Source organism: Scleropages formosus, chromosome 22 (assembly GCF_900964775.1).
Source record: "Scleropages formosus chromosome 22, fSclFor1.1, whole genome shotgun sequence".
Lineage (NCBI taxonomy): Eukaryota > Metazoa > Chordata > Actinopteri > Osteoglossiformes > Osteoglossidae > Scleropages > Scleropages formosus.
In genome coordinates this window covers 21645-38897 of record NC_041827.1, presented here as the reverse complement: position 1 = coordinate 38897, position 17253 = coordinate 21645, and the positions used below count along the sequence as shown (strand labels likewise).

At 45.2% G+C, this 17253-nt stretch overlaps 2 protein-coding genes across 2 annotated transcripts; both read right to left on the bottom strand.

Moving 5' to 3' along the window:
* Positions 1 to 868: 868 nt before the first annotated feature.
* rabif (RAB interacting factor) lies at positions 869 to 3464 on the bottom strand. Its single transcript, XM_018745726.1, has 3 exons — positions 3402 to 3464; positions 3027 to 3185; positions 869 to 1896 (listed from the first exon to the last, which is right to left on the bottom strand). Exons 2-3 carry the CDS (start codon positions 3180 to 3182, stop codon positions 1648 to 1650), a joined length of 405 nt encoding a protein of 134 aa, XP_018601242.1. The 5' UTR covers positions 3183 to 3185; positions 3402 to 3464; the 3' UTR covers positions 869 to 1647.
* A 3665-nt stretch (positions 3465 to 7129) lies between these two features.
* Positions 7130 to 15593, bottom strand: cyb5r1 (cytochrome b5 reductase 1). Its single transcript, XM_018745712.2, has 9 exons — positions 15439 to 15593; positions 14276 to 14425; positions 13918 to 13990; positions 13617 to 13723; positions 13325 to 13454; positions 9572 to 9655; positions 9089 to 9174; positions 8045 to 8144; positions 7130 to 7939 (listed from the first exon to the last, which is right to left on the bottom strand). Exons 1-9 carry the CDS (start codon positions 15451 to 15453, stop codon positions 7767 to 7769), a joined length of 918 nt encoding a protein of 305 aa, XP_018601228.1. The 5' UTR covers positions 15454 to 15593; the 3' UTR covers positions 7130 to 7766.
* Between the last annotated feature and the right edge of the window lie 1660 nt (positions 15594 to 17253).

Sequence of the window (17253 nt, the reverse complement as noted above, 5' to 3'; positions counted from 1 at the left end):
CCTTAACTATACCCTTGGCCTTTCTGGGAGGTGCCAGAGGACATGGGTTCAGTCCCACTCAGTCTGTGCGGAGTTTGCATCTTCTCCCTGTGTCTGTGTGGGTTTCCTCCCACACTCCAAAGACATGCTCTTCAGCTTCACCCAGTGTGAGTGACAGAGAGAGTGTGTGTGTTCCACTGATGTATGGATGAGTGACCCATTGTAACTAGTGTATCTAGCAGTGTAAGTCACTTTGCTAAATAAGGTGGGTGGGCTGGTAAGAGTTCATTGGAAGTCTCTTTGGGGAAAGTATCTGCTAAATAAATAAATGTATATATGTAGTCAGACTTAGTCCCATTTTTGGAGAAGATATTAATGTCCTTTGCCCAGATGGATTAAAGTTACCAATCTGCAGCAATAGTAAAGCATAAAATGGTACAGTACAAGGAAAAATCTGACTAATGCTAAGTTCACTGCAGAGTCCACACAGAGATGGATGTGTGTGCTTGTGACAGCCTTCCATATAAAATGGAATGTTGCATTTATTTATGCATAAAAACTATGTACTTGTGTACAGTAGTGACAAATGTTTGTTGATTGATGCCCTTGAGTAGAAAAGATCTGTGACTGCTGAGAATCATGTCATTTCAAAGCAACATGGCTTCTTGGTAAACAAAGCACTGTGCCCTGTTTCTGTGTCAGTATAAATTAAAATAACTGCGTAAGTCCTATTCACACCACACAACCTGAAACAGTCAACCTTGAAGTACATGCTGCAAAATGAAAAACTATGGTATTCACTAGTAAAAGCCATGCATTTCCAGACACAAAAGCACACAATAAAAATGCTTATATTTTAGTAAAGTTTAATGTAATATTACAATGGTGAGTGCAGACATGGGGGTGGGGGGCAAATATGTACTCAGGGGAGGGAACTGAGAAAGCGATTGTCAGGGGCCTTAACTGTTGGGATATGTTGCTGTGTCATTACAACTGGAGTTAAAGATCCAATATAAAGCCCAGCCTCTGAGTCCAAAGTAAAGCAACACCACCCCCAGGACATCAGGGCCACAGAATAACATCTTGGGGAAATGCCCCAACCTCACAAGTAAGCCAGTTTCACTTGCCCATGTACTCATGCACTTATGCAGAGCTGTACAGATTGGATGGTCCATGAGAGACCAAACTATGAAGTGTAGTTCACATTCAGGCAAACAAATGGGGCAGGTGCATTTATAAAGTCTGATGCAGAGGCAAACTGATCTTGAATGATCAGCATTAAAATGAATTACCTCATGTCTGTAAATACAGATAGCAGAAATATTTTACATATAAATTAATGAAGTTCAGAAATTAGATGCAGAGTCACCATTTTAGAAATTAAATCCCCAAAAAATGCAAAACCTTCTTTACATTTTCAGAGTGAATGAAGAGCAACACTGATGAAACACAGGCAAGGACAAATAAGCAAAGTGGAAGTCTTGTGATTACTGAGCCAGTGACAAGCCTTATGGTCAATAAACCAATGACAGAAGAACAGAGCAACAGACCACACCAAAACTGCACTTGATAGCCAGCTAAAATAAGAGTGCATATCTTTTAGGTTCCAATCCCACTCCCCCCAACACCTCTCATCCTAACTAGTGCTGCTCAGTCTTCACCAGCAGGTCAAACATGGCTAACTCTCTCCAGTGCCACATAGAAGCTTTTCTTGTCATCGAGGCAGTGCCAGCCGATGGGGCCAATCTCACAGTCTGCACATATCAGGTATTTAACCTTGCCCACGTCCTTGGTGAAGCCTACATTCTCAAAGGTGTACATGTCGTCTACCAGCCAGTGTGCAGTCAGCGTGTCACCATCCACGATGCCCTTGGCTTCAACAATGCCAGTCTTCTTCCGCATGAATGGCAAAAACAGCTGGTGAAGCATTGGGAGGAGTCAGACATAAACACATAATCAGTTCTTACCAGAAACACTCCAAATGTGAACTCTCCTAACTCCAAATATATCACCTGTAACACCTACATATAAGTACTTCAATGTAAAGTAATTACATCATTTAGCTGATGCTTTTCTCCAAAGCGACTTACAGGGTTAAGATACAATTATTTACCCATTTATACAGATGGGTAATTTTTTACTGGAGCAATTTTAGGGTAAATACCTTGATCAAAGGTATTACAACTGGAGGTGAGGCTCAAACCTGCAACCTCTGGGTGCAAAGACAGCAGCTCTAACCACTACGCCACCAGCAGGCCCTACATACATATACTGTGCAAACAGTTTATACAAAGTGGCTTCCCAAACTGCTGTTTTCTAGCTGTGGCTTTAGCAATGCACATTTATGTGAAACCCTTAAGGGACACTTGATGTGAACATGTGCACATTTTAATGACTATATATATTAAGCAAAATATGATATTAGCCATGGTGATAGGTAGACCTGTAACAGCTCATTGTCATGAGAAGCAACAGATACTATCCTGTTAGGGTTGTCCCCATACCATAGGTAGGTTCTTGGTTTGAATCCCACTCTTGCTGTGGGTCCCTTATTCAAAGTACTTTGTTGATGCTATGAATATCCTTCTGTACAAACAGCTAAATGAATAGGCTGCTTACCTGAAATTGTAATGTTGATGTAATGCACTCTTTGTATTTTTCTCTGAGATCCCTTTGGAAAAAGTGTCTGCTCAATAAATTTATATTTTATACTTTAGCCAATAAAGGCGTTAGTGAAATGACTATTAATGATAATTAAAAAAATATTTATCATGCACCAATAGTGTAGGAATGCCAGTATTACCAATTACATGTTACAAATACAAATCTTAAAAATAGAGATTTAATAAAAAAAAAAAAAAACGATTCGGGAACTCCAGGGCCAGATACTGATGCAGTGAGTTACTAACTCTAACCTGGACCAACACTAGTGACTAACCACAACCCTTAGCCCCCAACCCTAACCCCAACACCCCCGACACAGGTAAATCATTACTAAATTTAAATGTACAGGCTGCCAACGTGCCGAATGGACGGACTGTGTGTACCTCCTTCTCGGTGAACTGCGCCGAACCGGGACTCAGCACCTTAGAGCTGCATCGCTGACACACCACCGACTTGCTGTTCTTGCCGTCCTCGGAAACCAACCCCACCCGATCCTTGCAGCCCTCGGAGGGACACACCTCATGATCACTGCTCTCCATCCGCTTCAAGGATACGTGGCAAAATTTACGAAATTTAATTGTGGAAATTTTACACGATTTTCTTAAAACACCCGGCAAGTTTTCCCCGAAACTAATTTCAATCCACTTATGCACTTAGTTTAAAATGTGATCAAACGTCTGTGTGAGATACAGTGGTACGGCACTTTACATGACAGACAATTTTCATTATCTTAGAGTTTTAATCTGCCTCACGCAAACCTTAAATTGAGCTGGAACGCAAAGCGGACCTCTGGAACCGGAAGCGTGCTACATGAATAATCGTCCGTCCGGAAATAAAACCTTGACAGTCAGTCCGGTAGAATGATACTTTTTAATTCTGTACGAAGCAAAGTCATTTAGTTTCCCATATTTTCTTACCATTTGTTTATCACAGTGGATTATATGTATTTTTTACTACGATGTGCATTCCCAATAAAGCTGTAGCAATTACTGAAAACGAACTACACTTTCCCGTAAACATTTTGAAGTACCGTATGCCGTTTGTGAGTATAGGAAATATATATTAATATAGGAAGCCTACAAAAGTTAACCATTCTGATATTTTGCTTATAAAGTAAGATTATTACCATCGAGGCATCCTCTGCCAACATCATGCTGATGGAAAGGATGCAATTATGCTCCTCAGAAATTTTACTTTAATTTTATTTTTGTTGATGAATTCACCAAGCAGACTTGGCCAAAAGTCAAATTTTTAATATTTGGGTTTGGTTCTGGAAGAGTCATGACACAACTGAGTGGCTTGGGCAATTACACACTATGTATAGGAACTAAATACAAAAGCACAGTTTTGTGGGGGTAGCAAGCAATATCCAAATTAGGAAAGTATACATAGCACAGATGACACCTATCAAAGAAAACCATAATGCTACACTGATTGAGTCACTGTGGGCTTCAAGAGGGGAAGTACTACAGTGTGGGTTAAGCTATGTGATACTTCCAGCCCATGACATTTATTTTGACTAATAAAGTGAGATAAGTCTCCTGTGAATTAATTCACAAAGTTTACCCAAGTAAGTGCTTTATCTGAAGACCTAAAGAAACATTGACACCAGGTGCTCATTTTGTTAAAGTCCTTCAGAAACAGTTCTCCACCTATTTTGAAAACCTGGCGAAAACAAAAGGCCGAACAAAGACTTCTTCCTCAGGAAGCTAAAACAGGCCCAGCTCCTAGTAGAAACTGCTGCTAAATTTGTACAGGAACACCATCGAGAGCATTCTCTAACTGCGCCAACACATGTGTAGCACGCCAAGGTGGCTGGGGAAGGGGCCAGAGATGGGGGCTAAGCAGTCACAGCTAGGGCTAATTACCTTGCCTATTTCTTCCCCTGCATCCGGCAGTGAGGGAGAGAGACAGCGGAAGAGAGCCAACACAGGCAACCCAAGCGCAAGCAGACTACGCCAACAGGGCTGGCCCGAAACCCCATCCTGCCTGTTCCCGGTTCCCCCTTTCCTGTCCCCTTCCTTCTTCCCTGCAAGGGAATGAATAAATGTCAGCAGACAGTTGCAGCATGGTACACCAGCTGTACAGCCGCCAAGCAAAAGGATCTGCATGCGGTGAAGGCAGCTCAACGCATTGTTGGGATGGAGCTCCCCAACATGGACACTATTTATGCTAGTCAGCTGAGAAAGAAGAGGTATTCTTTCTGCTGCTGTTTTCTAACAGTTGCCACACAAATTTCACACACAGATACATGTATTATTTAAGGCTGATGATCCATCACATGTGGTGTCTTTAGCTAATTGTTTCACCAGCATAAAATTATTGTCACAGTCCCATTGGCCAGCCCATCAGCCACACCTGCTGCCCAATAAAGGAACAACGCATAAAAGGCAGCACTGGAGGTGCTTTTATGTGGAATCTCTGCAAAGAGCAACTGGTGGGCCTGTGTGGGGATTTCTGATGATACGTGAGTCCTGGTTTTCTGGACTTCTTATCTGTTTCTTGTTGACCTATCTTTTCTTGTCTACAATGTTTACTGATGGCCTGATTTTTGCCTTTCCTTTTGAAATATAGATATATATTTTTTCCCTCTCCTTTTGGAAATTAGACCTGATCATGAGCACTGTGCTTGAGTCACTCTTCCTTGAGTGTGGTGGTCATGATGAGTATGGCTGAATAAAAAATTTTTTTCATTTTTTTTTTTTCCCTCTAAATGCCAGTAAAACAGGTACTGGTGGTGGGTGGTGATGCCAAAACTCTTGACATAATCATGTGAATCTTTACAACAAATGGTATGGGCTTCAAGTGTATGGATTATGTCAAAGATTTTGGTGTCCCTTCCTGGATTAGGGCATTGGTGTGGCGGAAGGGCTTGCGTGATCTAGGATTGCCAGAGCTATGTTGTTGGGAGCAGTATGCTCCTGGTGGGGTCTCTCAAGGCGAACAGGCCTGGAGTGAAGATCCAGACTAACGTGATCAGAAGAACGTTTACCCTGCCCGGAATAGGGTCACTGGGACCTACCCCTGGAGCCAGGCCTGGAGGGAGTGTTCCTAGCAGAGTGCCTGGTGGCCGGGCAGCCCACATAACCCAGCTGGGCTCAGCCCGAAAAGGCGTTGTGGGGGGGCCATGTGGGCCCACCACCTGCAAGGTCCATCATGGGGGGTGGGTGCAATGTGTACCAGGGGGCGGGGTGGTGCATGGTGTCACGGCCCCTTGCGTCAGAAACTGGCTCTTGGTAGAGTGGGGGGGGGGAGGAGGAGCCGGAACTGGTGGGGGAGGTTGAGAAATATCATCTAGATATAGTTGGGCTCACCTCCACTCACAGTGTTGGCTCTGGACCTAAACTCCTTGATAGCGGGTGGTCTTTCTCCTACTCAGGAGTTGCACAAGTGAGAGGCGCGGGGTGGGTGTGGGGATACTCACAAGCCCTCAGCTGGTTGCCATACAGCTGGAGTTCGTCCTGGTGGACGAGGGGGTTGCCTCAATGCGACTTACGGTCGCAGAGAGGAAAACTTTGACTCTTGTGTGCTTATGCACCAAACAGCAGTTTAGAGTATTCAGCCTTCTTGGAGTGAGTGGGGTTCTGGACAGGGCCCCACCTACAGGCTCCCTAGTCCTGCTGGGGGACTTCAATGCTCACGTTGGCGGTGAGTGGGAAGAACGGCCTGCCTGATCTGAACCCAAATGGTGAAATGTTATTGGACTTCTGTGCTAGCCACGGTTTGTCCATAACAAACACAATGTTCGAACACAAAGATGCTCATAAGTGTACTTGGTACCAGAGCTCATCTGATAAGGATGCCCCCTGGGCGCCTCCCTTTGGAGGTATACCAGGCAAGGCCAACTGGACCGAGGCCCCGAGGTCAGCTTAGGACCTGCTGGAGAGATTATATCTCACAGTTGGCCTGGGAATGGCTGGGGATCTGCCTGGGCTGAGCTGGAGGAAGTGCTGGGGAACAAGGGTGGCTGGGCCTATCTGCTCTCCCTGTTGCCACTGCAACTCTAGTAGGACAGGTGGGAAAGAAAATGGATGTACTTTCTAAAAACCCCAAAGCTGTGAGAACTCTGCTTGCTTCTATTGATGTCTTACCTCATTTGTGATGTCGTTTTTTTTTTTTTTTTTTTTTTTTTAATACTTTTTCAGTATGTTTTTGATTAATTAAATAAAAAATCTTCCTTTGTTTATGTCCTCTGGCATTGTTGTAACATTTGGGTCTGGTTCTGTGTTGTCTTTATTATCCTGACTTTTGTAATTACTGATTTTTGTCAATAAAGTTTACGGGGGGGGGGGGAAATCTGGCACTTCTGGTCTTTTGTCCAGACCATCATTGCATTTCCTTAAGAACTGTGACTGAAGGTGTCAGAGTGTTATTTGCAGATTGTTTTACAATACATTTTTTACTGTTGGTTGCAGTTCACTTTGAATGCCTATTGTATCAATGAAGGACTCAAAAGAAGGAATCACAAGCAGCTAATTTCAGACAGTGAGAAATTTTATTGTATATAATATTTCTTTAGCATTTCTGTTGCAGGGATTCTTAATCGTTTTACTATCCAGCAATGTCCATAGTAACTCTGAAAAGCTATGTAATGTTATGAAATACAACTGTGGAACAAAGGACTGCCTTGTGCAATAAGGCAAAGCATAGTCTTTTAAAGTGTAAGTAAATATAAGTGGAGAAAAGAACTCAACCACGTTACAATTTGTAAAAACTGACACCAAAAGAACACACCCAAGCAAGGCACATTTTGTGTTTAAACTGCAGCATCTGCTCACAGATGTACTGTAACTCTGTTAGACTGGTGCAAATTCCTTTTGGCATGCCCCTCCAAAACTGGATTTGGTGAGCAAAGCAGAAGAGTTTAAGGTGTTGTAGCCCCTCTCACTTAGCCAGAGAGGCCAGCCTGAAGCCTCAACTGATATAACTCATAAAACTGCAGACAACAGCATATCTCAAAAATGTGGATGAAAAATTACTTTTTTTCTCTCCTTAATGCTCTATACTATGCATTGCATGTACAATAAGATGTGCTCTTCACAGGGGATTGGTTGGGATCAACTCATGCTTCTGGGTTCTGATCCAGAGAGACCTGGAACAGCAGAGGAGAACCATTCTGCCATCTAAAACGTGAAGCGTTGGCTCTGCCGGTAGCCCAGCTTGTCCAGGTTTGGGTTACAGGCGAACTGGATCATGGGTGGTGGGCCGCATATTAGGACCATGTTGTCATCATCGGGACCAGGTAGATGTTCGCGAATCATATCAGCGTTGATAAAGCCCTGGCTGTATTCCCAGTCTATGGGGGCATGAACACGGACATAAGGATTAAGGGACCTCTTGCGATAAGGAGCATAAAAGCATGGTCTATCATACACCTCCCCTCTTGGTACATGGCACCTACCACTGGGGGCTCTGTCCACAGTGAACCACAGCTTGAAGCAGTCAGGGTACCTCGCCTGAATCTCCTCCAATTCATCTTTCAAGAGGATATCCTTCTCTGTCTGTCAGTCACAAAGAGCACAAACACAAAAAGGTCAAGCTTTCTTGGTATATTTTTTAATACAGGACTTTACCTCAGATTTCATTAAAGTTTGACAGTTGAAATTGATTGGGAAATGATGAGGGACAGAAGCTGGAAGAGCAGAGAGGGTGGAGGTTGTCTGCAGTGAGATTCCGCAACTGGGAAGAACTGTCTTTTGTAGCCGAGTTCTCTCTCAGTGTGTGTGTGTGTGTGTGTGTGTGTGTGTGTGCAAAACATTAAAGAAACTCCATTGTACGTTGGCATTTCACCTTTTGCTTATTATTTACTCTTTAGTTTCAATCGTGATCGTTTCCTTTTTCTTGGATGCATCACATTTACACTTTGGTGCCATGGGTAGGAGGGTACAAACAAAAAAATTAAAGCTAAATACAGTAACACAAGACACTCAACAGGAAAAGTAGGAAGTCTGTCCTACCTCAGGCTCATGTGCCCTGCCCACAAGCCGACAAACTATTGAAGATGCACAATGTTTTGATGCCTTGGCAAAGTAGCACCCATTTATTATTACGAACCATTGTAAATACAGTAACTCAAATTAATATAATTTTATATTATGAAGTTTTCATTTGATTGTTACGTAAGGGTGACAAAAAAAAATCACCTTCAAGTAAGGGAGTGGTTCGTTAGTACGGATTGTACATATGTCGGACGTTCGTAACTTGGGCACTGCCTATAATGATTTATTCGGATCATAATTTTACCCAAAGCAACTAAAATTTACAAATGTGATGAATAACACTGCCTTTTTAACTTCAGCAAATCATATTGAGCACCTTGTTTAAAAGTACAAGAGAAGACATTCTCTGAAACTTAACTAACCATCCTTTGGTTGCAATTCCGAGTCATTTAGCATTTAGGAATGGGAAATAATCAAAATAACGTAAAATGAAAGCAGGCACACACCTGGTTGGCAAACAACACACTGCAGGTGGTCTTGTCATTTGGATCCTTCATTATGGCTCTCACCAGCTGAAGCATAGGAGTAATGCCTATTCAGACAGAATAAGAGATCACAGACTGTGAACCAAGGAACTTGGACTTGCCATGTTAACTTGGATGATTCTGCTCCTTTCTTGTGTACATGTGTATAAGTCACAATAACCTATTATTTACACTTTACCCATAAATGGAGCCAGCATAACAAAATTATACTTACAATATTCAATTCAATTTATTTTTATAGAGCGCTCTTCTCACACTGAGCACTTTAACACAGGCATAAGGCAAGAAAAACAAATACAACAGATAAGAAACAAAGAAGAATATCATTGAAATGCCTTCACTACCACTCAGTTAGCTCAGCACAAAAGTGTGACTGAAGAAATGAAGTCTAACAGAATGAGAGTATTTGGGGCGTGCTGCTGCATTATGGAGAGAAAAACACACCTGTCCCCCCAGCAATCAAACCCAGGGATTTGGCAGTCTTTTCTTCTGCAGGGGAATTTTTGTCAGGCTTCATTGAAAACTTCCCTGTTGGGGACATATTCAGAAGAACTTATCCAAACATAGCTACCTGTGTCCTGTACAAAAATATTGACCAAAAACATGACACAATGACAATATGATTTTGTGTGAAGTGTGGCCTTGACACATTAATAATAAACATCAGAAGCTATGGTTTGATGTCATTGACTTAGTTCTATCTTTAAATTGTGCCACATAAAGAAAAATTAGAATTTGAAAAGACTGGAACAAAAAACACACCCTCGGACAACAAAATGGATAAGAAATGAACCATGTCATCCATCCATCTTCTGCCCCGCTTATCCTAAAAGGGTCGCGGTGGCAACAAGGAGAGAAGAGAGGCCCAGCCGCCCCTGTCCCCCACAACTTCCTCCAGCTCAACCTCTGGGACCCCTAGCCGTTCCCAGGCCAACTGTGACTGTGAGATATAATCCCTCCAGCGGGTCCTGGGCCGACCTCGGGGCCTCGTCCAAGTTGGCCGTGCCTGGTATACCTCCAAAGAGAGGCGCCCAGGGGAGCATCCTTATCAGATGCCCGAACCACCTCAAATGGCTCCTCTCAATGTGAAGGAGTAGCGGCTCTACTCCGAGTTCCTCCCGGATGTCCGAGCTCCTCACCTTGTCACGGAGAGTGAGCCCCAGCACCCTGCGGCGAAAACTCATTTTGGCCGCTTGTATCCGTGATCTTATTCTTTCAGTCATCACCCAGAGTTGATGACCATAGGTGAAGGTAGGGACATAGATCGACCAGTAAATGGAGAGCTTCGCCTTATGGCTCAGCTCCCCTTTCACCACTACAGCGACCGCATTACTGCTGCCGCTGCTCCCAGTCTGTGGCCGATCTCACGCTCTCTTCTTCCCTCACTCGTGAACAAGACCCCAAGATACTTGAACTCTTCCACCTGGGGCAAAAACTCTCCCTTTACCTGGAGGGGGCATACCATCCTTTTCCGTGACAGAACCATGGACTCAGACTTTAAGGTGCTGATCCTCATCCCCATCGCTTCACACTCGGCTGTAAACCGTTCCAGTGTGTGCTGGAGGCAGCCATGTGACGGTGCCAAAAGGACAACATCATCTGCAAAAAGCAGAGACGTCACCTTCCGACTCCCACACAGAATGCCTTCCTGACCTCGACTGCGCCTTGATATCCTTGAAATCCACAAACAGGAGTGGAAACAAGGCACAACCTTGGCGGAGTCCAACACCCACACTGAACAGGCCTGACTTAATGCTGAGTATGCGGACACAGCTTTCACTCCGTATGTACAAGGACCGAATGGCCCGCAGTAGTGGCCCCAGTAACCCATACTCCCGAAGCACCTCCCACAGAATTTCCCGGGGAACACGGTCATAGGCCTTCTCCAAGTCCATGAAACACATGTAGACTGGATTAGCAAATTCCCATGCCCCTTCAATGATCTGTGAGAGGGTAAAAAGCTGGTCCACTGTTCCTCGGCCAGGGCAGAATCCGCACTGTTCCTCTTCAATCTGAGGTTCAACTATCGGCCGGAGCCTCCTCTCCAACACCCCGGCACAGACTTTCCCAGGGAGGCTGAGAAGTGTGATGCCCCGATAGTTAGCACACACTCTCCGGTCCCCTTTCTTAAAGATAGGGACCACCACCCCAGTTTGCCAATCCAAGGGCACTGTCCCCGAGGTCCATGTAACATTGCAGAGGTGTGTCAACCATGACAGCCCTACAACATCCAGGGCCTTAAGCATTTCCGGGTGGATCTCATCCACCCCCGGTGCTTTGCCACTGTGGAGCTTACCAACTACCTCAGTGACTTCCACCAGGGAAATGGACTCTGACAGCCCGAAAGCCTCTGGCCCTGACTCCTGTAAGGGAGGCATATCACTCGGGTTTAAGAGTTCTTCAGAGTGCTCCTTCTACCTTCCGACAACATCCTCATCAGAGGTCAGAGTTTCTCCACTCCTGCTAAACACAGCCTGAACAAAACTCCTCCGACCCCTTCTGAGCTGCCAGATGGTTCTCCAGAACCTCTTTGAAGCCGACCGATAGTCGTTTTCCATGGCCTCTCCAAACTCCTCCCATGCCCGGGATTTTGCTTCTGCAACCGCAGCTGCTGCTGCCTTTTTCGCCTGCCGGTACCTGTCTGCTGAGTCAGGAGTCCCCAGAGCCAACCAGGCCCTAAAGGCCTCCTCCTTCAGCTTGACGGCTTCTCTCACCACCAGTGTCCACCAGCGGGTTCTCGGGTTGCCACCCTGGCTGGCACCAACAAGCTTTTGCCCACAGCTGTGCCTGGCTGCTTCCACAATGGAGGTTTTGAACAGGGTCCATTCAGACTCCATGTCCCCTACCTCCTCCGGGACATGGGAGAAGCTCTCCCGGAGGTGTGAGTTAAAATCATTCCGGACAAGGTCCTCTGACAGTCGTTCCCAGCACACCCTCATTAAACGTCTGGGCCTACCGAGTCTGTCCATCAGTTTTCCCCGCCATCTGATCCAACTCACCACCAGATGGTGATCAGTTGACAGCTCAGCACCTCTCTTCACCCGAGTGTCCAGAACATGTGGCCTCAAGTCAGAAGAAACGACTACAAAGTCGATCATTGGCCCAAGGAGCTCTGGTACCAAGTACACTTATGAGCATCCTTGTGTTCGAACATGGTTTTTGTTATAGACAAACCATGACTAGCACAGAAATCCAATAACATTTCACCATTCGGGTTCAGATCAGGGAGGCCGTTCTTCCCAGTCACCCCCCGGCAGATTTCCCAGTCATTGCCAACCCCCTGTCCAGAACCCCTCCCACCTTCTCCAAGAAGGCCAAATACTCTGAACTGCTGTTTGGTGCATAAGCACACACAACAGTCAAAGTTTTCCTCTCTGCGACCCTAAGTCGCATTGAGGCGACCCTCTCGTCCACCGGGGCAAACTCCAATTTGGCAGCCAGCTGGGGACTTGTGAGTATCCCCACACCCGCCCGGTTCATGTCATGGCTTTAGTATATAACAAAACAATGAAAAATTGAACTGAAATTGAAAAAAGTGGATAAACGTACGCCTGGGTAGTTATTAAAATGAATAATGGTATCACTGACAAAATAAAGAGAATAAGCAGCTTGGAAGACCTTCAGCTGGATTAAGGTACAATACCAAACCAAAAACAAGACATTAAAACAAGACCTTATATGCAAAACAGTGACATCCTCCCTCCTCTAACCTGTGGCTGTGAAATATGGAATAGCACATTACCCAAAAAGTCTCATTGCTAAACAAAGAACAGGAGGAAGAAACACATGGGAGGACAAATACCAGTAATCCATAATAAGGTTTACTGTGTACTCCTTCACAGAGAAATCTTCCATTTTAGGTAGCAAAACACAGAACAGCTCCTGAGTGTGTAATTTGCATACATTCACCACCAACCAACGTCAAAAACTGCTTGTCCCAAGTACGGTCGTGGCACACCGGAGCCTATCACAGAAAGACAAGGTGCAAGGGTGAAGGGGGAGGGGAAACACCCTGGATGGGACGCCAGTCCATTACAAGGAACCCCAAGCAGGACTCAAACCCTGGACCCAGCACACAGCGGGCACTGGCCAAACCCGCTGCACCCACGCACTAACACCAACCCGATATTTATGCTGGCTCCTTTCCTCAAAAGTCTGCTTCTTGACTTGAAATTAAAATAATAATAATACATTTACCTTGGCCTTTATATTCCAGAAGTCCTCCTGGTCCTCGAAAGTCCACCACATCTCCAATCTTCAGACTTTCCAGATACTGTGACATTTTACCACCATCTGGAAACTTTGGGTTCATGTTTTTGAAGTAGATCTGCAAGGGAGCATGGTCCTGCAGTCTTAAGAGACCAATGTAATGTACACCACAACCAACGACAAACTCAAGAATAAAAAAAGTCATGTCCATGTGTACAATAACAAGGTATAAAACTAGACAGCAAGAAAACCTGACAGCAATGATATCCTGCAGGACTACCTTCACTACCAGGTCAACATATCCCTTGTCATCATCACTGGAAACTGGAGTGTATGGACGCACAACTATGTTGCCATCGATGCGGGCAGACAGGTATACATGTTTCCCTGTGGAAGAGGAGGACTTCCTTAGACACAGGTCAACAACAATTTTAGCATAAATGCAAAGCTTTATCACAGAAACAAAGACACTGGACTAAAGATCCCTGAAGTCTAATGGATCTTCATTAGGGGTGACTAACAGTGTTTCACGATACAAGAAGTAAGACATAGCAAGACATGCCATAAGTAAGAGGACATACCAACAGGAAGTCCCAGAATGTGCTCTGGGGTGGGCAATGCAAAGCGGAACTTGCGAGTATCATGACTGATCACCTGTGGGAAGAAGCCACATTTGCCTGGAGGGGGGTGTGGGTGAGGAGGTCACAGTTACACACTACTGCCCTGAAAACAGCCTCAGATAAAAACAGGAAAGATCCAGCAGCACAGGTATGTTGTTTTGAGTCTTTTATTGTATTTCACGTGTTTCTTTGTTGTCATACAGAGTACTAAACAACCAAACTTTTCTGAAGTGTGATAAACACTGAAATAAGATAACATATTCCTTTGTCAGCACACTTCCACGTAAATGTTCAAATTTCAGGCACCACCAGTCAGTACCTCCTTGTCGATGAGCCTCAACGGGTACTTAACGGTGGGATCAAGCAGGGTGACCAGTTTTGGTTTCTTCTTGGTCAGTAAATAGGCACCCAGGACAAAGCCCAAGGTGGAGACGAACACAACTCCCACAGTCACCAACACGGCTGCAGTCTAAGGGAGGGCAAGAGGATCTTAGTGTCAGCAGCACAAAAGCTAACAGGGCAATATATGGGCATGGCTGCTCGGCATCTTCACTTCCTTCCCATGTTGAACTCAATATGATTCAGCAGAGATGGAAAGATTACAGGGATCAGGGGCGTACGTGCTTTGGGATAATTCTGCTGCTTTAGCTCCAGGTATGTGTGCGTGTTTGGTTACCGCTGTTCAGAAACAACAGATGAAGGCAGACAGGGTGTGTGGTCAGGCTCTGTGCTTGAGGAATGACTCACTGCCCTGTGTGTCATTGCCTCCTCCTCCTCTCTGGCAGCAGGCCTCTTCCTGGCGTACACAAAGCCAGCGCCCAGCCCTTGGGCTCCATGCTTCCTCAGCCTTTCACACCCAGGCAATATTTTCGTATGAGACCAGAATAACTACCAGATCCTTTAGATGATCTATCAGTGAAGGGCTTTGGCCGCATAGAGACTGACAGAGGAGCGCAGTATGTCCGGCTTAGAGGGATTGAAGGCACAGAAAACAAACAGATGCAAGTGCCACTGACTGAGTCAGTGAGTGGGGTGGGTTTTTACATTGACATGTGTTCATTTACAGACGCTTTTCTCCACAGCGACGCACAGAGTGCATGACATTAACAGAAGTTAATGATTTTAGTGGCCTTTTTCTGTGTATTGTGGTCTATTTAAGCAGTAGCAGTGCTCTGCACTGCAGGTCTGAGGAGGGCCACGTCCTAGCTGACGCGCCATTCGGAGCAGAACTGAACGCTAGCTGCGGACCAACACCACCATGTGCGACGCACGAGTGACCAGTCTCTCCGCTACACATAGACGCCGTTTCAGCTCCGTTACCTCACCAATTCCACTATCTCACTAGACACCTGCTGCAATGTGGGACGGCAGCCCGATTTTTTACATTATCTAACATCATAAACAACAACGCTAATTAGTATTAGATAATCAGATGTGTCAAATGGGAGAAACGGAAAACGCAGCAATAATTAGTGTACTCACCGTGCTGTACGCCATGATGACTGGTGTCCGAATGCTGCGAGCTGAAAGCACCAAACACTGAAGCGAAGTGAGGTACAGTGAAAGTGCACTGTACAGAACGGAGCAATTCTTTCCAGGGCGGAGAGATGTGGAGACACACAGCCCTGGAATAAAGTGAGACAGGGCTCTCGCAGCACCACCTAACGGCGCGTTGGTAATGAATGCCGAGCTTAAAAATAAATGACCTTGGAATACCGACACATTAATCTACTTTTGTTATGAAAACGTCAACTAAGATATATTGTAAATATTTGAACAACCTGAGAAAACAATGTAATGAATGATTTTCTCAAGCAACAGTGTAAAGAGCACAGTACACTATTAATAGTAGAACAGTAACATTAATAACTCAAGTGTTTCAATATTTTATTAGTTTCATTTAATTACACTTTTTCACATGAACTTAAATTGAATGTTGTAATGCTTAAATCACACACAAACATTGTCGGACTGAGCAGGACTGTGGTCCAACCCACTGCACCACCACGCCCCCCTACTGCTTAAATCACATTATACATTATAATGCCCATTTCTTCTACATTCTGTATTGCTGTTTAATGTGGGTGCCAATCCTCTGTCCAATCAACGTGAACGGTGCGATGGAGAAGCACATCACGTGCTGATGCTCTGTTTGCGTGCAGATGCAAAGCTGGGTCCTCTGGTATGTAGTGGTGTCGAGTCCCAAGCACCTCCACTGCACCAGCTGATGTGGCAGCTTAGAATCCTCCAAACGAGCACATCTAATAGCGAATTAAACTGGCCACAGTCCACTGCGTGGTTATAGTGCTCCGTAGTTTAGTACAATTACTGAGCGAAGACAGCAACAAACACAGCTCACTCTCCTGTTCCAGAATCACTAAGAAATATATCCTTCAGTAACCATGGATTTATATTTCTTTGAAGTGTGTCAGTGATGGGGGGATGTTCAGTACTTCTGATCTGGAGGACATTGAGTCAGTGCAAAAAAGAAATACACTGCAGTCATCGCTGCTAAGGCACCAGCCTATACAGGTAACACATCAAATAATTCGGAAGGGTTTAAATGTAATTTCATTTAAGTGAAGTATGTTGTGCGGGGGGTGCGGTGGCGCAGTGGGTTGGGCCGCAGTCCTGCTGTCCGGTGGGTCTGGGGTTCGAGTCCCGCTTGGGGTACCTTGCGACGGACTGGCGTCCCGTCCTGGGTGTGTCCCCTCCCCCTCCGGCCATACGCCCTGTGTTGCCGGGTAGGCTCCGGTTCCCCGTGACCCCGTATGGGACAAGCGGTTCTGAAAATGTGTGTGTGTGTGTGTGTGTGTGTGTGTGTGTGTGTGTGTGTGTGTGTGTGTGTGTGTGAAGTATGTTGTCACGACCCACATGGACTATACTGCTAGTGTCCTTACCTGGCCCAGCACATCCTTTACATAGGGATAGTACAGTGCTGTACCTGAGGCAACCAATGCTTCGTCCTGATCATATGAGTGAGGCAGAGTGTCCAGAGCAAGGAGTCGAAAAGCGGTAACCGAGATGGCATCTTTCAAAAGAACGGAGTCCCTCTTTGACGTAAGTTCCATCCCGAATTTATCGTCTGATGGCACACCTGTGTTGTGTATCATGTAATATGTATTGCTTAGTTGCACCTGCTGACTTTGTTGAACATTTCATTTGCTCGAAATGCATAACAAATAATGACTTGGTGCAGAAGGTCTGCGATTTAGTAGAGTGCATTAAGAATTTGATTTCTATCTGAGAAACGGAGATTCGGTTGGACTTGGTGTATCCTGATGCCTCCGTAGTGTG